At 44.5% G+C, this 20801-nt stretch overlaps 1 protein-coding gene across 1 annotated transcript in view; it reads right to left on the bottom strand.

Moving 5' to 3' along the window:
• Positions 1 to 20801, bottom strand: part of LRIG1 (leucine rich repeats and immunoglobulin like domains 1) — a gene marked incomplete at its 3' end in the record, with an annotated part of 94695 nt that overhangs the window by 46197 nt on the left and 27697 nt on the right. Inside the window, exons 2-3 of the mRNA XM_080914526.1 lie at positions 10937 to 11008; positions 4276 to 4350 (exon numbers count right to left, since the gene is read on the bottom strand). Coding sequence (XP_080770652.1) covers positions 4276 to 4350; positions 10937 to 11008 — 147 coding nt within the window. The remainder of the gene's footprint in view (positions 1 to 4275; positions 4351 to 10936; positions 11009 to 20801) is intronic.

Here is a 20801-nt window from a genome sequence, read left to right as displayed (position 1 = left end):
GGGCCTCAAGCAAGGACAGCATGCTCTTGCCATTCAGTTCTAGTGAGTACTCACTTGAAGCCCACTACTCCAGGCAGACAGATTCCTGTTGCCACACGGTAACACCAGGAAATGTCTAGTTTACTGTCTTCCAAAGTCCAATGGACTTGGGAAGGATACATGAGCTGTGGGCTCCTCTCCCACATCTCACATAAAGCTAGTCTGTGGTCCTCCGCAGCAGGACAACAGCACCTTGGAAGACATAAGCAGAACCTCTGAATTAGGGCAGCCAGGGTTTTAACACCCTTGACCGTCTTTCTTCTCCTGATGACTGACAAATGGCACGCCTACAAGGGGAATAACTATAGGCACCTCAAGTGTGCCTACCCCAGCACACCTAGTTTATACAACAGTAAAATGAACCCTCCATCTACAGTCATCAGCCTCAGCTATAAAGACGACCATTATTTCATCCTTCCTGGGATAAACACCATGTGCTAAAAACTTGTTTTTCCACAAGCTCTTTATTATGTCTACAAATACTGGCATTTGGGGATGCACTCATGGGAAGTCTGAAAGACAGCTAGTGAAAGTCAAAGGCAAGAGTCTCTCCTCTGCTTGTATCTCAGGTGAAGGGTGAACACTCCTATCCCAACGCACAAACCCCACCTCAAGAATATTAGCAACTGAGTTCTATGTCCAGCCAAGTTATGCCTGTGACTATGAACTATGACCTGTCTCCAAACATATAGTATACAGCAAAGAAGAAGGGGAGAAGAGGAAGAACAGGGGAGGAAGAGGAAGGAAGAAAAAGGAAAGGAATAAGAAGAAAAAACAAATTTGTCTGAGCTTCAAGCTGAGTTACTGATGGTCTTAGTTCAGGGCCTTTAGTCAAGCATAATTTCCAAAGTTGAATGAAATTCCGGAATCTCTGGCTTCCAGGCATGTGTTCGTGGTGGGAGTGGGAGTGGAGGGTGTCTTCCATCACAGCTTTCTCCCCGTTAATTGCTTTTCAATTACACTTTCATTGTGAATTTGTTTCTGCACTGGTGTATAACTCCAGCTTCAAGTGACACAATGCCTTCCCCTGGGCTCTGTGAGCACCAGGCATGTGGAGATAAACAACCATCCGGGACACAGATTGAGAAGAACAAAGAACATGGTGTGGTGACAGGTTAGAGTCCCAAGTATTTGACACCTGGAGGAGTGCAGCAGCCTCCAGGAGGATCACTGGGGAAATTCACTGCAGGGGTTGCAAGAGGCAGAGCCAAGCCCAGTTCTCTGCAGTGATGAGTTAGGAACCACTTCCACTATTCAACGGTCTACGTGCACCAATGCTGGAGGAAAAGCACAAACCTTCAATAGAATTTGATTATCTGTCAGACAAAATTACTGTTGCCCTGAGAATCAAAACTTGAGTTTCCTGAACCCACCTCCCTAGTCTTTTTATCTTGAACATAAAAAAATCTGCTGGCAGACTCTCTTCCTTTTTAACAAAAGTCTGTTTCTTTTTGTGAGATCTGTTTTAATGAAATGAGCTCCCTCCCTCCAACCCAATTCCATTTAAAAGCTTTCCTTGGGTTTTCATTATTAAGGACAAATGGCTTGGCATTATCCTCAACATTAATGCAAATAAACCTGCTCTTTGACAAACACGGTAATTGACTCAGATCCCTTCAATCAGAAAGCAATAACCAACTGAAATTGTGCTGGATGCATGAAACTGAACCTTCTCCATCAGGCCTTCCCAAGGTTAACACCTAGAAAGAAGGGAACTGTGATATGAAAACCCTGTCCTGAGTGAGAGAAACAAAGAGCACACGTTAAAGCTGCATCCAGAATGGCAGGTGCCCACACTGAAAGTCAGAAACCTTCTACCTACAGTCTCAAGTACCATGGACCTGCTGCCCATGGCTGGAAGCAAATGGCCTATAATTATTCTCCCTAGGGTCACACTGCTAACTAATCAAGAGGACAGTTTCGGAGCAAGGATCCTTCAACTACTAGTTTCAGACACATTACTGTTCAAGCCAAATGGGGACAAGAGAAAACTAATGAAGCAGCTGCCAACACGACCCTGCATTTTCCAAACTGAATTACAACAGAAAGGGGGGCTTTTTTGCTTTACATATTCCAGCATGGTTTGGTGGAAGATGAGGAGTACGGCCAAACAGCCCCACTGCTCCTTGGCACTGGCACCAAGGAGTAAAACAGGTTTTTAGTTAGTAGGGCAAGAGAAATGTCAAAGACACACAGGCCCAGGGACTATGCCAGGGGCCCTGCTGCCACGGGAATAAGTGACCCAGAATCACCTGTAAGGACATTCTCATCCGGCATCTCTTCTACTGCTATCTTGCAACTAAGAAGACTTTGGGGAGCTAGTCCTCCTTCCTCACCAAGTAAGGAGCAAGGGAATGAAAGCAGAACTTCCTGTACTCTAAGGAGTGGGCAGGTGGCCAAGCCCTTGTTAAGTAAGGCCTGTGATGGGAGTGGCATGAGATTCTGTACTCTAGCATGCCTGGAGCCGACAGGAACCACGAGTCTGCAACCTGGGCTTCCAGGAGCCACAAGTTACAAGCATCTTCAAGTGCTGTGCTTCGTGGACACACAAGGGATTATCACATCCATAATTAGCTTCACATAATGCTAACTGACCTAATTTACCAGCAATTAAACACTCTCCAGATGCTATGCACAAAGGCCAAGCAGATAGAAAAAGAAAACCAGACCTTGGCCTGTCTAAACGGGATACAGCTTGCACAAAAGCACCTCATAGAGTAAGGACTGATTCACAAAATCTTATACTCCTAAAAGTGAGAGGTCACCAAGGTCCACAGCGCTGACCACCACCTGCCAGAAGCACGTCTCATGGGATAACAAATGCTTTATGACAGTCCCCTCCACTCCCCTTTAGTCCTGATGTTGCTCGTGGAAAATATGTAAGGAATAAGGAACACATTTTGTAAATGAGGGGAAAGAGGTTCTGAGAGGGTGAGCCATTTTTCCAGGACACAGAGAGAGTCACATTCTACTTCCTATGCTCTCCTTCAAGCCACCAGGCCTTAGAAAGGAGGGTTAAGCTCCAGGGCACAGTTCACGGGACACAGCAGCACTGAATACAGCTTCTGTGGCCAGCCAGAATCAGATCTGCAAACTGTACCAGCCATCTTCTTAACTTCCTGCTAAGTCCCTCTGCTCAGCCTGCTGAGCCTGGGTAGAGAAAACAATGTATACAGGCGAGACATGAATCATTAAAGCAGCAATAAAAGGTATACAGAGAAAAATGTGCGGGGAGACGCGAGTTCAGTGACACGCGGCGACCTGCTGGGGAAGCTGCTGTAAAACCTAGTAGAGAGCATTACTGTACCCAGGGCACATTTGGAAAGACCGCTGAGTGAGCTTAGACTGTGGCACTTCACCTGATGCCACAGGAATGGAGGGATGCCAGGTGCTTAATCCCCAGAAAAGGCTTGACGCAGCTTAAATGACAACACCTCCAAAGCTCCCTCCTTTTCCCTTTTGGTTAAGACCCTGAATGTTCCGTCTACAGTAACACACAGTATTATGGTTTGAGATTGAACTCTCCCCCTAGACTCATGTTTGTTTCCTGGATGATGGTGTTGTTTGTGGGGAGGTTGTGAGACTCTTAGAAGGTGGGGCTAGGTAGCAGAGTGTGCCCCTAGGAGCAGGTGCTTGGGGCTTATGAGGACTGGTTCCAGCCTCTCTGTAGCATTCGGACAGCCACAGGTCCTACTGCGACAGACCAGCTGACTACAGCACTTGCACCCCCTACAATGGATCAAAACCCTCTGAACCAAAATCAGTCTTTCCTTGCACAAGCTGTTTCCATCAGGGGCTTTGTCACAGAGGTGCACAAGCAAACACCACACAAAGGCTTTGTCTCATCTTAACAGACAGCGACAGATAACTCCTCACTATTCGTAGGATTCCAGTGTTTTGTAGGTACTTTATTGTTTTTAGGGCCATAAAAGTAAACTGGGTTTACCAAAATTCACTGTACAAAGATAAGACTGTCGTAGTTCAGTCTTTTAATCTAGTTTAATCACCCGGGTTAGAACTCAATTAATTTTCCCCAAGTTAGAAATGCAACAAAACTTTCAACTTGTAATTCTATAAACTCCCAAACAGCTAAATACAGTGTTTGCAATAATCATTTATTAGGCAACATGAAGAAAAGCCATTGCTCACCAGAAAGGACAGGAAGTATCAATCACCAAGTGTCAGTAACCACCATGGCCCCACCACACATCCCAGGGTCCCAGGGGCACCACTTACAGAAAGAGGGAGACCACATGTATGGAGGCAGCACCCAGCGACGGTATGGCTGTCAGCTCATTGCTGTTGAGGTACCTGCAAGAACCAGAAGCAGAAATCATACACAAGAAAAATAACAAATCAGTGCCACAGTTAACCATAGTAAGGCTATAACAAGGTGTGAGACCACGGATAAGGTATTTAGAATCAGTTTTTAAAGGGAGACCAGCCACATGACGTCAAAAACTGCTAAATACCTATCACACCCCTGGCAAGAAGTAAACACAAACAGGAACAAAGTTCTGGCTTTCCCTCAGAAATCAGAGTGGCAAGGGAAGTAAAAACAGGCCCTGATGCGGGTTTAGCCAATGTGTTCCCATGGCCACCAATGATTGCGGTGAATGGACAAATCACACAGGACTTGAGAGATAGGAAGAACAGATCCCTCCTAAATACTGTCACTGTGCCCCAGGCAAGGGGCACCATGAGACTGAGAGCAGGAGCCTGCTCACTCAGGGCAGCATCCGGGACACCCTGTCAGTGCCCCTCCTCTAATGTAACTAGGGGTCTGGACTCATGCCCTTGTCTAGTTGAGGTTCCAGCCTTAGTTGGACTCAGTGACGTTTGAAGAAAACAAAAACAAGTGTCTCACACCTCTGCAGACAGACTTTTTGAAACTCCTCTGCAGACAGGATTCACTCTCCAGGACCTTGTCCCATTATGAATGATAGTCTAAATCCAGATTTCTACAATTAATGTTTTTAATGGATGGGAAAGTCCACAATCCGAAGTACAGCCTGCTGTTCGCCCCCAAAGACTGTGTAACTGCCTCTTGGCATGCATGGCTAAATCTGGAAAGAAAATCCAAAGTCAGACTTACAGTGTGAGTCCCGAAACCCAAGGCACAAAGTTCAGGCTTCTGAGGAGATCAGGATATAGTATTTACTTAGCAAGGGGAGTGAGGGATAAGAATTGGTTATCTTGTTCCCAGCTTCTTAAAGGGAGGTACATCTTACAAAAAGCATCTTACTCCATCTGAGGACAAGACCAGAGAAATGACAGCTGTATTCAAACAAGTACAGGGCTTGGCTCCTTGTTTGAATCATCTGGCTGGCTGCCATCTTTTCAGAAATGAATAGAAGGGGGGGGGGGGCTTGAATTATCCCATTTACTTTCTTCAGTGCCAAAGTCAGTTAGGGATGCAACTTGGCAATTACTGACGGTAAGACACTGAGCCTGTCTCACTAAGTCCATGTCTGAAGCATCTGGCAGGGAGAAGGCAGGGCTGTATCATGTGGCAAATCCTTTCTCCACTTAAAGAGCCCTTGTTTGTGGAAATAGACAATTAATTACTTTAACAGTCTCTTATCTGAGTGCCCCTTAACTCACATAGACCCTGCTTCTCTGTTATCTCTTCCTGCCCTGCCATTTCCCATCACAGTGTAGAGGTACTGAAAACTCTCATCAGTCCTAATCTCAACCAATAAATCTTCTCAGTGCCCAGCAGTGTGCGGATGAGGAGCAATGACCCTCACATTTTATCAGAGCAAGAAAAACTTCGGGAGGTCCGCTGCTGCCGACAAGACATCCTGCACATCCAAGAGGTTCTACCCAGCAACCGACGAAAAAAGATGCAGACATTTACATCCACACATTAGATGGAGCTCCGGGAGTCTTATGGAAAAGTTAGAAAGACTGAGGGACCCAACGAGGACAGGGATCCCACAGGAAGACCAACAGACTGAATCACCAACTAAAGATCGGGCATGGGCTGGCCCTAGATGCCCTGCACATATGATGCAGATAAGCAGCTTTGTCCCCAACAACTGGAGGGGGGTGGGGTGGGGTGGGGTAGGGGATCTCCCTGAATCTGTTGCCTGCCTGCCTGTGGATCTTGTTCCCCTAAATGGACTGTCTGGCTTCAGTGGGAGATGTGTCTAGTCCTTCAGCAACCTGATGTTCCTGGGAGCAGGGGTCTGCATAAGAGGATTCTGAGAGGAGAGGGGGAGGGGTGTAAAGTGACTAAATACAAACATTGACAAGAGCTCATTTCTTAAGGTTTACTGGAAATCAGCATGGCAGTGATGGTAACAATAAGAGAGATTTCCTAGAGACTGGGGTGGGTTCTACTCTAGGAACTTCTTCATGTATTACCTCATCTGTAGACACTTAGAGGTAGGTCCCAAGAACATCCCAGCAAACCAATGAAGCAGGGAAAACACTGAAACATAAAGTAACTGGACCAAGGTCAGCACAAGTACGTGAGCTGGGCTGAAGGAGGGAAGCCTCAAGAACTAGGTTCCTATCACTGCCGGCTGCTGCTTTGTAATCCCAGCCCATACACCGTGCGCCTCGGTAATTTCATCATGGCAGCGACTGAGTCAGATGGCAGCTTCCAGTATTTCCACAAGATAGTAAATTTGAGACCATTTAAAAGCCTAGCCTGGGGTCATATAACCAGGAGACAAACAAACATGATGGGCACATCAGAAAGCAGCAATTTCACAGGCTAGGAAGCATGAGACAGGCCTGACCACTCATAACCCCTCAGGAACAGCAAGGTTGCTTTATTTTTTTGTCTGTTTATCATAACCTCATTCTGAACCTGAAACAAAGAGTGCAGGATTCCCTGCAGGTAAACCTCAGTTGAGAAATCTGGTGTCAAGCCAGCCCCGCAAGGTATATGGACAACCACCCCACTCTATACATATCACAGAACTGAAGAGCAAGAAGGGGCTGCTAGCGCTTCCTGTCTCCATGAACCTGCTGAAAGTGGATTATGCAGAAGCAGTAGACCAGGGCTAAAGATTGACACGAACTGTCTTGATGAGCAGTCCCGGAGCAGCAGGCTCCGGCAGAAATAGCAGGCTCTAATTTCAACAGGGCTGCCTGATTTATGGAAAGGAGAGTTGGAGCCCAAAGGACAGGAACTAGCTTACTTTTAGATCATTCTTACTCTAAAAAAGAAAAAAGCTGGTTCAGTGTAAGTGGCTATCCCACCACTATTGGCTCCCCGGTTGTTTGTGAGGATGAAAGGAGAATGCGATCCTCAGAAGGCAAAAGCGTTAGACTGAGACATGAAGAGCTAGCTGTGTGCCGGACTGGTCAAAAATAGCGCTGGAGCACTGAGGGAAGGGCGCTCAGTGTACAGCCATCTCCATGATTACAGAACTTGTGAAGGTTGAAGACAGTGTGAGATGAGATACTGTCACTATCTGGGGTTCTATGCTTCCACTCCTCATGCCCTGTGTCCTAGCAACTCCCTGCTGACTCTGCCCATCCACCTCCCACCCCCAAAACTTTACTTCCACTCAGAGCACCACAAACCTTCCTGAAATGTCTGGCTTTTATAACCTTTTCCTGATGATTCAAGACCAGAGCATGAATCATGGCCCAGCCCTGGAACTGAAGGAGGTGTAAGTAGGGTCAATGAGATACACACATTGCCTGACCCCAGGACAGAACCTGGGGCTGGGATGCTTCCCACTGACCCTCTGCCCCTGCAGCTTTCCCTCAGGGCTTCACTCGCATGCTGTAATACATACAGTGTCATAAAGGGCAGCTCACGGTACAGCATCGTCCTTTATTAACTTACTCTAATCTGGCCTTAACAAACAATATAAAATCTACCGAAGAAGTAACTGTGGGTTACAGTGAGGTTTCCTGTGCTGTATTAACTTACCAAATGGCTGCAATGGGCACACAATAGAAATCTCAAACACTCCAGTGAAGAAGTCGGTGAGAGATAAAGCAAGCTTCCTTACACATCAGGCACTCTGCCTCCACGGGGAACATGACAGCCACGAGACTGGCATGCTTGTTTCACACAGATCTACATACTACCCAAATGAAGACCTTCTGACCAGCAACAGCCTTTTGCTGACATGAGAGGTGAGATCAAACCACGTGTCCACTAACTTATTTAGCCAATTAGCTCTTTGTAGACAGAGTGGTTGTTTCCAAACAAATGGAACTGCAGTCCATAGGAGTTAGGCTGGAAGTTTGGATGGTCATTTCTTACAAAGAAAAAAAATCTAAAAGTAAACACAGTTCTCAACATCAAGGCTCCAGTTACTGGAAAATCACACTGACTAAAGATTTTCCTTAGTAAGACTATGATATATGCAACTGGTTACATAAAATTATTTTAGTGTAATAATATGGGATATCTTCCCTTAGAATTCACAGAGGTTCGATTCCGAACTCCCTGCAAATACCAGAATTTGCTCAAGATACTTATAGAAATATATACAGTGCCTTTATGTACTATGCAGTGCCCGTGTGTAACATGATGTGACCTGTGTTCAAGTCTCTAGATTACCTAACATACCTAAGACAGTGTAAACCATTCATTATACTGTATAGGACATAAAGACAAGAAAAAAAAAAAGGACATTTGTACATATTTCAAGCAGATGCATTTTTCAATTATCAATCAGAGGTTGGCTGAATCCATGGATGATAAGTCCACTCAATTACAAATCCACCTCCAGAGCCAGAAGTTGAAGGCATACGGTCATATAGCATGGATTGTTAAACCAGAGGGAGCTCGAGTCTTCTACTCTTTACCCATCACCTGACCCTGCAGCCTATCAAAGCCCTCCTCGGTATTTCAGTCTTCTTTACATGACAACCATCAGAGACCTCCGTACCTGAACTTGCACACAAGCAGGGGGAGGGAGCGGGCATGGCGAATTGAGCCATAAATACCTGGAGGCAGGGCTCCCTTACCCTCTCCAGGAAGCATTTAGGGCAGTGGCCCTGAGCAAAGCAGCTTAGTAGCAAACACTCCTGCAGTAATGTGATCCAAGTGTCTTTTCATAGAGGACTGTATAAATAGCCCTCTGATTATAGGACTTGGTGTCCAGCACTCTGGCTTAGGGCACTCCCTGGTGGGCTTTCCTCAGGATTGTGAGCAGTGAAGACTGGCTTGGAAGCAGCTGCACATGTCCTCCAGGAGCCTCCAAAGGGCTTGCTTTCTCTCTCTTCCCAACCCACAATGTTATGTGGTTCTAGAGCCTCTAAAATTAAACCACTGCTAAGCCACCACAACTCTCGTGCCCGCCTTTGGCTCTGAAGACCACAAGGTCTGGGAGAACTGACTTGAGCACGGTTACTCTGGAAGCACTGGCGTGTCGACTGTGGGCTATGTTCTTTTGTTTTGGCTTTTTTCCCTTCCATATTTTTACCTAGCTCCCACCACTCACTGGTGGTACCTCTTTGAGTCACCAGGATTTATCAAAATTCTATTAGGGTAAGCCCCGGGTCTCCACCATGGAGAGTTCATTTTGCTGTTCTGGGCATAATGAATTCAACTCAACAACTCCTACCACAGAGGTAGGAGGCAGTCACAGTGGCAAGAAGTCCGATCTGTCAGCCTCAAGGATGTGTTTCTAAACAACACACTCAGTATGCGAGCTGCAGAGTTCCAAAAGCAGTAAGTAGTCACGCATCTACATCAGTAGGGAAATACAACAGGACTAACCATGGGTTACTATGTCTATGTCACAGAAAGGGGAAGGGACAATGAAGAGCCAAGTCACTTGTGTAAGAACAGACCCAGAACTAGAATCTCAAATCTAGTGCTCCTGCTACCATAACAACCACTTTCCCTCAGGAGGCCTTGCAGCCACAGAGAGCAGGGTGGTCTGTGGTACACCAGGCCTCTCCTAGCTATGGGTAGGATGGAGATTACAGGGGTGGTGGGTGTGTCAAGGAAGTAAACCGAAATGAATGTAGAAAGCTCATGAGCAAGGAACAGCTATATAGGGTGATAAACACAGAAAGTGCTCAAGAGCACTTACCAATATGTCTGAAAGGCAGGACAGAGAATCTATTACCAGGATTTAAAAATAAAGGTCAAAATGAATGTGAAACACAACCCACAGGAGCAAACTCAAAAGTCTAAGACAAGCTAGATTAAAAAACAGTGTGGTCAAGCCATTCTGGAACAGAGATGTTTTAGTACCACAGTACCTTGTGCACTGTATAGCATGCCCTTCATAGAAAACAGGGCCTGCAGCAAAGGCAAAGAAATTTAATATGGCACCCTTTATCTATAAGGACTATACTCCTCAGCCTTCATGGGTACCTGAAACTCTCTGTATCGTCTTTTTCCATACAAAAGTCAGCCATAGTAAGAGACTGACAATAATTAAAGGTACTTACATATTAAAGTGTATGTGAATTTGATCTCTTACATTTATTTCACCTTTGCACTTACAAGAATTGCTTCAAAGCTTCTTCTTGTTTGGCATATGCTATTGTCATCTCACTGACCCTGCGCTTTGGGACCATTACTAAAGAAATTGGCATTATGAGAACACAAGCATCGATCCATGGCTGACCACCTGATGAGTGGGCAAGTGGAATGGACCGTGTACACTATGTGGACAAATGAATGACTTATGACCTGGGCAAGCCGTGTGCGAGTCCACACACTACTCATAATGACGTGCAACATAAGCTTATGAGTTCTTTATTTCTGGAATTTTTCATTTTGTGTTTTTGACTGACTGTGAGAGGGTCACCCCACTGTCATTTGTCAGTAAAGAGCCATATGCAAATGTTCCTTCCTGTAGGTTGAGACTGCCCACCCAGGAGAGTAAGAACAGTACAATACAAAAAGATTTCCCCCAGATCTTTTTGCCCTCCACCCCTAAAGGTTTAGGGGAACACTCACACTTCCTGCAGATTTGTCAAGTCCTCAAAAGCAGCCGAGTCAATCTCCGAGAGTCTGTTATAACTCAGGTTTCTGGTAAAAGAGAAAGTGAAAAGTAGTAAATTAATAGTTGACATTTATTTCATCAAAGATCAAGAAACCTTTCCTCACTCACCAAGTCCCTCCAAGAGAAACCTATACCCTCTGCCTAGTGACTTTCCCTCTGTACCGTTTTAGTACCAGACACAGAGGTTTATAAACACATCTCTTCTCACCCGCTTCAGTGCACACAGAATGCACAGAGCACGGTTGAGAACCCACACTTCCAGAGTGGACTCAAGCAGACTTCCAGTACCAGCTGGCTACCTGAAAACCTAAGATGGGCCAGTCCTAATCCAAATGCTTTGTTCCCTATCAAATCCAGAGCCACTCAGTTTTTAAAATAACATGTACTGGGACTGGAGAAATGGTTAAGAGCCATTAATGTTCTTGCAGAGGACTTAAGTACCAGTACCTACAAGGCTCACAAATACCTGTAACCCCAGTTCCAGAGGACACTCTCTACTAATATCTGCAGGTCATACATGCTACGGTGCACATACATGTACTCAGGCATATGCACATGTTTACTATAGTGTGTGTGATTCTTTCCTTCCACCATGTGTGCCTTTACTCTCTCGGTCAGTGCTTCTCAACCTTCCTAGTGCTGCAACCCTTTAAAACACTTCCTCATGTTGTGCTGATACCAACCATAAAATTATTTTTTGTTGCTACTTCATAACTGTAATTTTGCTACTGTTATGAATCAATAAATTGTCATGTAAATATCTGTGTTTTCTAATGGTGGTGACAACCCCTGTGAAAGAGTCATTTGATACTCCCAAAGGGGCTGTGACCCACAGGCTGAGAACCATACAGTAGATCCTCAAGGACATTTTTGTTTGTTTGTCTGGTTTTTCTTTTTCTTTGTTTCTTTTTTTTTTTTTTTTTTAAGAGAAAGGAGAGGGGAAAAGAAACTGCTGTGGTGAGTGAGGACTCAGCTCCTGTGTAGCTGAATTTTTTTTCTTTTAATATTTATTTATTTATGTAATGTATGTGAATACACTGTAGCTGTCTTCAGACACACCAGAAGAGGGCATCGGATCCCATTACAAATGGTTGTGAGCCGCCATGTGGTTGCTGGGAATTGAACTCAGGACCTCTGAAAGCTCTTAACTGCTAAGCCATTTTTCCAGTCCTGTTTGTCTGATTTTTCAAGACAGAGTTTCTCTGTGTAGCAGACCTGGCTAACCTGGAGCTCACTCTACAGACCAGGCCAGTCACAGAGATCCATGTGCCTCAGCCTCCTGAGTGCTAGGATTAAAGGTGTGTGCTACCACTGCCCAGCTCCTCCAGGACATTCTTAATGGCCTTTGTTGTTTTGAGAGAGGGTCTCCCTTTTTAGCTGTAATCTTGCTATGTAGACCAGGGTGGCTCAAGGACTCAGGGATCACCCTGCCTCTGCCAAAATTAAAGGAGCGCACATTGACAGGCCCAGCCTTGATAGTTTTTAAAAAATTAATGTTTAACTAAAGTATCAACATCAAGTGAGAGGTAACTAGATGTCAGCACTCCATAGTCTAAGCCAGTAGGTTCTCCATCAAGGGTGATTTCTCCCCCACACCCCACCAATGGCAATGTTAGAGGTGGTAAGATCTGGTAGGTTAAAGCTGCAGGTGTTCTCAGACATCCTACCCAGCACAAGCATTCAGTGCCCCACAACCAGGCACCCAGCACCTCAGTGTCCATTTTCCTCTGACTGAGAAATTTAAAGGAGAATATTTTTTTTAAGTTCGGGAGCAGACATTTAGAAAATGAACATATTTGGAATCATGACTATTTATGAACACAGGATGCCTACCATCAATGAATAAAATTAGAAATGACAAGCACAAGAAAAAGAAGCCAAATGGTAGGTAGCCCCGGGTGGGGAAGGCACACAAAACTATTCAGGTACTAGCACTCGTCCTGTTCAGAACTGGACCTCTCTCCCCCACTACCTAGGGAAGACAGCCTTAGCTGCAGACAGAGCAAGCTCAGGATATTCAGTTAGCTCAGCTTCTTTAACCACACACTGAACACAGGTCCAGGCTAATCCATCAGGAACAGAAGCCACTACAGGTAATCAGGATGAGCTTCCTTGCCACAGAAGTCTACCCAGGCCTGTGCATGCAAGAGAGATGAACATTTTTCATCTTGGTTATTAATTCCATTGACATTAATGCCAATCAACAATGCTACTAATCATAAATGGTAAATATCTTTTAAACTTACTCAGGAGACTTTTCAATCAATACTACCCTAGAGTTGATAGCCGTTTTACTCTGAACTCAAAGACATTCATCTAAATAAAAGTCAAACTGCACTTGAAACTAATGGCCCATCTGTGTTCATGGCACAGTCTGAATTAAAAGCAATTTGTCCAGAGATTAAGTTACCATAAAGATTGAAGGTGGTAATTTTTAAACCACATACTGAAGTCAAGTATGAACTTGACTGTGCTTGGGAGGTATTTATTAATGAGAATGAAGACATTAACCGCTTAGACCCAGGAAAGAAAACCCAGTTTGAGAGAATTCTCTGCACCATAAAAGACTGCCTGGACTATTGTTTTCTGCTTCGATCAGATTATCATAAAGGGTCTGGGGACGCTGTCTTGGGGGGAGGGAAGCTCGTGTAAAGGCAGCACAAAGCTTACATCATCACAGGTAACTAGCATGGGCAAGCTGAAGAGAACTTAATAAAGGCTCTCGGAGGCCACCGAGCAGGTAGAAAGGAGGGCAGGCAAACTGAGCTGCTGAGGGACCGAGACTAATATGCAGTCCACCCACCCACCTTCACAAGCCTTTACTCCTTCACTCCAGGGACAAGAGCCAGTGCTGATACCAAGTCTGGCTTTCCAGAGAAGCTGAAAATCTGAATTTCTTATAAGAAAACTTCTCAGTTCCTTTAAAAAAAAAAAAAAGTAACTGAGGACAGGTCAAACAAAACCTCTCTGCCAGCTGCCGAATTTGGCCTGAGGAACACCAGCTTATGTTGGAACCTGGACTCCAGAAGCTACAGGCTCAGAAGGCATCAGTCATGGGAGGGGCTAGGGCTCAGCAGGCTTTCTATAGTGCACTGATGGCTTCTCTGAACACTGTGAGATAAAAGCTTGTCTCTCCTTTCCCACCCCTAACATATCCATTAAATCCAGACACCCAATGCTTTGTCTTTTCTTGGAAAGATTATGTAGCTCACTTTCAGAAATGCTAATTAATTCTGCTTCTTAGAGCAGACTGAGAAAAGAACCTTTGCTGACACTGTCATCCAGAGCTGAGGAGCACCAGGACTTTGATATGAAGATGCCAGCAATCAGCTACAAAGACAAGATACTAAGTGTGCTAGCCTGGACAGTCACTGAACCAAAAAAGCCACAGCCCAACACATGCCAAGGGACTGCCTAGAAGGGCCATTCTCTCAGAGCACCCGTGGGCAGGACAGAGTGAAGGAGCTACGGCTCACAGCCCTTGGAACTGCTCCTGCCCCTAGACAGAGCTACTCTGGCTTTTAAGTTTGAGTTCCTGAATCTCTGAAGGAACTGGGACCTCAAATGTATTAGCAGGAGACAGGGAAACAATGTTAATTCCTTCATGGAAATCTAACAAGAAATAAAAGTGATAAACATCGGCCAAAACACACAAATTACCAATACCGCTTGTTCCTTGTCATAAAATGTTTGTAACTGTTTGTAAGTTGCTGCTCAGTGGCCACATACACATTCAAACACAGCCATCATCACCACCAATATCAACTTTTCACCATAAAATTCCCAAGTCCAATTTCCCTGATGTGCCAACCATCACTCTGTCTCCACGGACTCTACTCTGGGATCATAGACATCTGTCCTTTTGTGTCTGGCTTAACTTAACACAATGCTTTCATGGTTCATAGGTGAATCTCGTTACATATACCAAAGTCTCATTGCTTTTGATGGTTGAATAATATACTCTCTGGTATGAACAGTCTGCATTTTGTCTAGCTACTATCTGAGAATCAGTTGGCTTGTTTCTAGTTTGGGCTGCTGTAAATAAAATTATGGGCACAGTGTGCTTTTTCAAAATTTAATTAAAAATTAACAGACTTTTAAATCATTTGTCCTCTACACTTACTAATAATACTCATTTTCTAACATTAAAAAAAAAAAAAAAAAAAAAAAACCATATACCTAGCCCACGAAGCCAGCAGAAAGGAGTGTGAATTAATTTTTCCATCCCAAGAACAGTGAAAGGGTTAACTACCGAGAAATCTGTTCTTCCAGGTGGCAGCTGACATGCACACACATCTAAAGCATCCCACTTATTTCATGGAGCATGGCTGCCCCTTCCTGCCTGACATCTGAATGGGTCTTCAGTGGAGGGTTCAGGTTCTCCTGTCAAAACAATCCATCTGTCAGCAGGATACACTGTCGAAAGTACTTCTGCACCTTTCGGTAGCAAAGATCCACAAGGAAAGAAACCTCCAGGAATTTAGTCCCTGCCAACTGCAGCTTTCACTGAGTACCATCAGCCACTGTCACAACACAAATGGCCCCTGTTCCTGCACAAAGAGCACGCAGGTCTTCAAACAATTGAACCCAGCCATAGACACTTTTTTCAGCTAATCTGCTGAAAGATGGCCATGCAGCCCACCACTGCAGAACTCACAAGAGGCAGGGTTGCAGAGAACAGCTCAAGTTTTATCCAGGCGTGTCTGAAAAGCACACTGTTTAAGAGGGCTCGACAACCCTGTGCTCACCAAGCACGCTTCCCAGCCAGCTCCCTACCCTTGAGGCAGAGAATTTCAATCACCACTCGGAACACCGTGGCTAACCATGTGACCTTTCATTAAAACCACTTAATATACCAGAGTATGAGCTCTGCTCCTCAGCACATAACCATACTGCAAGAGCTCAGCAGACACATATGCACTACATGAAGGTGAGCACTTCAGTTTATCACTCAAATGTCTGCTAGACTGTGTTGAAACCAATGTTTCTAAGTCATAATACAATCACTATTCTAACTGAAATGGCAACTGCAGAAGAAAGAAGGGGGTGAGAAGTGATTATTAGGGGCTGGAGGTGGAGTGCCTGCCTGGCAAATGTGAGGCCGTCTGACCCCCAACGCCAAGGAGAATAAGCTAAAGAGAACTCGGGGCTCTGAGGGAGTGCTCGCCTACTACTCAAGGTCCTCAGTCTTCCTAATAACAAGAGTGTTGTTCAAAGTGTACGGTGATATTAATAAGCTAATCCAAGTCTTTTTTTTAAAGACAGGGTCTTAGTAATGTAAGTCAAGCTGGCCTCAAACGCACTAAACAGCTGAGAGTGACCTTGAACTTCTGATCTTCCTGCACCTCTCAAGTGTTAGGATTTGGTATGCACCACCAGACTGGCCTGAAATTCTTAACGAGCCCGGCAGGAAATGGACCCTGGAAATCCCAAGTCCTTCGGAAGGTGACTAATAAAAACGGCTGCGGTGTAATGTTATAGGCTTAATCAGTATTCACATAATCTGACCAGCACCTTCCTGGATTATAGCCTGAACCACATGTTACAAACTTGGCAAGCATGCTTCAAAGTTGGCGAACAATAATTCATTGACTTCTTGGAAGCTGAGGGACAAAAAGTGCCACTTACTTTTTGAGAAGCTGTGGTGAGGAAGTAACCTCACTCCATTAGACAACACAATTAGCATTTCATCCTCGAAAACAAGCCTCTACAGGCAAACTCTCACAGTGAAGCCCAGCAAAAAGCATGCTCTGGTTCTCAACCTCAACAGATAATTCAAAGCGGAAGGCGTTGGTCCTAAATCTGTGAAAGTATTCTCTTCTGAATTTCCAAGTGAGTATACTTCCCATTACTCAGCCTAGCTGGGCTCCTGGACTACACAGGAGTCTGCTTAGTTTAAGCTTTCAGATATTTGCTGAAGTCAAACACAGCAAAGGAGGAGGGGCTAGAAGCAACATGATGGCCGACTTCTGCGTACCACGAGGTGCCCAGAGATAGTGCAGAAAACTCCCTTTTCATAATACTGTATGCCATTCACGGCCATTCATCCCTTCTTCAACCTCAGAACTTGCTGTGTTTGTCACCCATTACTGAGGAAACTGCCTGCTTAGAGTCAAGAAAGCAGGATTGTTCCTTTTTAGAATTCTAAAGTGCAAGAGTTGTTCAAGCCATACGAGCCCTACGCACTTAGGACTGTTTTCTTCTGTGTCTGTAACTTCTGGAGAATAACACGTCACACAGCAACCTCCAATGAAATCACTGTCATGGCCCCTACATCTGTTTGCAAGGTTTGTGAACATAGGAAACATTTTAAATCATAGACAACGAATGTCCTTATCTCTTTTTCTAATGTAGATGCTTTCCCAAATCCACAATGAACAGCCTGTTAATTTTAAGAATGATACATTTACGACTTAAGCTAGAATCATCCACCTGAAGCTCTTACCCAAGGGCCCTCACTTAGAAGAACATGCTTGCTCTTCAGCAAGCCACAGTCACGGAACCTGGAGCAGAGGGTTAGTGATGGAGTACCTTCTGTGAACAAGGAAATGGGAAGCGAACATTCTGTGCTCCTGCTTAATTCAATTTCAGAACATCAGCAATGGTATACAAGTACTTCAAATTCTAAAAATGCTATACGGATCATACTCCCTGAGAATAAGAGAGGCCCAAAAGGTTACTCAAAAGAGAATCTAACGCACAGCCATAACAGCATATCCATATAAGGATGAGAACACACCCACTCCTCTTTAAATCAAGTCAGTTAATTAGGGCGAGCCTCTAAATTTTAATAACTTAAAAATAAATACAGTCTCATGTAACCCAAACTGACCCTGAAAGTGCTATATCCAAGGATGACCTAGAACTTCTGACCTTCCTGCCTCTCCCTCCCAAGTCCTGAGATTACAGAGTGCCACATCTGTTTTATGGAAAGCTGGAAAATCAAACTTCATGCATGCTGGGCAAGAACTCTACTGAGCAGAGCTACAGCTTGGAGCCTCTGAATCCCAATGACAACTAATGCTGCTCTCTGTAACTTTAGAAGGCTTTGTACGTACTCTCTATCCTAACAGAATATACACCATTTCTATGGTTAATAGACATACATCTTTTTCCTCCAGTAACCAACAATAATGAAATGCAACAAATGTTTGAGCGAGCATGTCGACCATAAAGACTTTCTGCAATTCACTCTAATTATACATGTACATATGCATACACACACATACACGTGTGTGTGTGTGTGTGTGCGCGCGCGCGCTCGTGCGCGCTCGAGAGATGTCTCAGCAGTAGTTAAGACCACTGATTGCTCTTTCAGAGGACCTGGATTCAATTCCTAGCACCCACATGGCAGGTGACAACCATTTGTAACTCAAACTCTAGGGCATCTGGCACCTTCTTCTGGCTCTGGGTACACTGGACACATGTGTGCACTGACATACATGTAGACAAAGCACCCATATACAAAATATTTTAAATAAATAAATTCTGGTATAAATTAGGATAAGGTATCATCTGTCTGTTGTCTGAAAAACGATTACGACTTACTGATCAGGTAGGACTCCTGACCAGTAGGACTCTCAGAAAAAAAACCTCACAGAGGTGCACTAAAAGTTGCACACTGATAAACCTGAGCCAAAGCTCAGCTGCAGAGAAATGTGTTTGTTTCTGACTGAACGGCATTTGGAAACATGGTTCCAAGCACCCACATGGCAGTTCACAAGCATTTGTGGCAGCATTTCCAGAGGAATATGACACCCTCTTCCGGCCTCCACTCATACTGCATGTGGTACACAGACATGCTTGTAAGGAAAATACCCAAACACATAAAAATAGTTAATTAATTTTAATAAGTAAATAAGTAAATGTTAAAACAAACAAAACAAACACAAGCTATTTTCCCAATGAGTATGTTGCAGCTTCTCTTGAGAACAATCACTGTGTGGGCTTTTCTGTAGCAACAACCTTGCCATTCCTGACGCTCTGTCTGTCTTGCAGAGCCCTCTAAACTCACTAGCAGTATCTGCATGGCCCCTAGTTGAGTCTAGCACCCCGGGATGGGTGCATAAAGTCCAAAAGTATCCATGACAAGGAAGATCTGTGATGAGAAAGATTTAAAAACAATACTGAGGCAGAAGAGATGAGAAGAAACTTGTTCTCTGGGAGATGAGTCCTGAAAAGAAAGACTAGAGGAGCAAAGAGGCCACAAAGCCAGAGTAAAGTAAACTACTAAAGACACCAAGTGACCAGAACCTCACAGAAAGAAAAGGCCAAAGTGGCAAAGAGGAGCCCAGAGCTTCTTGGCCCATCCAACAAGCCAACAGATATCCCAATCCTAACCTAATTTCATAGCTGAGACTCTCCTAAATGTCAATCACTGGACCACTCAAATCTTTTCCACAGGAACAGGATTAGCTACTTGTTCCTCCACATAAACATTTTAACCTAAAGCACCGGGACACCGGAAATGTTTCCTGGCATCCCAGCACACAAATAGCATTTGCCTTCTGCATTACACCTTACACAAGAGATTCCAGAATCTGTTTTCCTTATAGAATCTTTGTTTGGCCAAATAGAGGTGATGAGATTGGGGCTTTTTTTATTATTATTTAGGCATGCTTGGTGGAGGTTGACACTGAGGGGAAGCCACAATTTCCCCACAATAGTAATTTGTTAACATGGTCTGTGCACCATTAACACCTACAAATGAATTAATTCCATAATGAAGGTGCAGTGGTTGGTGGGCAAAAGGCATTCATTTCAGCATGGGATGGCTGCCTGCCATAAGCCTGCCCCTCCACACACACAAATCTGCCACCAGAGGAGAATGACCATGGCCACCAAAGTAGGGAAGAGCCACCGAAGGCCACCATTTGATTTTATCATTAGAGAAGTGTTTTAAACAGGCTGAGAAACAGGAGTGTCAGAGAAGCAGGGTCATAAGTCTAGCCCCTTAGAATTGCCTTTTCCCTGGTCTATTACATCTAATATATATTTCACAAATTCAATTTCTCAGAGTCTAAATTCTACAGAGCTTTGAAAATTCATTACTTGCACAACGGTCACCCTTGGGCCATAATCTACCTTTTGAAGTATAAAGTATGGTTCCACTCATAGCTGGGCACTTCATGACCCCAAAATGGCTACCAGACCTGAAAGCAGACAGTGCTCACTTCTGGCCACTTAGTAGCTAATGATGCTCCCAGGAAGAAGGTGGAGAAGGAGCTTCCAAATGCTCTACTGAAACAGGGGACGGACTCTTGCCTCTAGAGCAACAAAAATCAGTTGGGCAAAAAGGACAGGACATGAGGGACTGAGAGAAAAAAAAAAAAACATATTAATCGAGTGAATACATTTGGAATCCTGGGTTCTCCAAGTGCTTTGCAAAGTCCACCAAATGTAAGCGCTCGGGAGACAGTGTGCTACCTGAGCTCACAAGACCGATTAAAATTCACCACTTTAGGGTATGCATAGGAAGATAAAAACTGGCTACCCTCACAGACACTTGTGATAGACCACAGAATCTGGTAAAACTGCCACCCACAATGCTGAGACCATTTTAGCATCCTGTTCCAGCACCTTAAAACGATTCTCCATTTGTGCCCAGAGTCACATGTATGTGTTTACAGTAAGCCATGAGAGGACAGCTCAGTGTGCAAAATAACCATCTTAGCACAGCTCTATAAGAAGCACCCCTGATTAAGGGGCCAAGTTCCATACCTGTCTTTCTAGCAGAGGATAGAAATATGCATTAAGAATGAAGGCCCATGGTTCATCACTTTCTCTGAGTAAAACAGGCATACTTCAAAACAAACAAAC

Source organism: Micromys minutus (genome assembly GCF_963924665.1).
Source record: "Micromys minutus genome assembly, chromosome: 3".
NCBI classification, from domain to species: domain Eukaryota; kingdom Metazoa; phylum Chordata; class Mammalia; order Rodentia; family Muridae; genus Micromys; species Micromys minutus.
The sequence above is the reverse complement of the archived record's forward strand: the minus strand, read 5'-3'. Positions and strand labels throughout refer to the sequence as shown.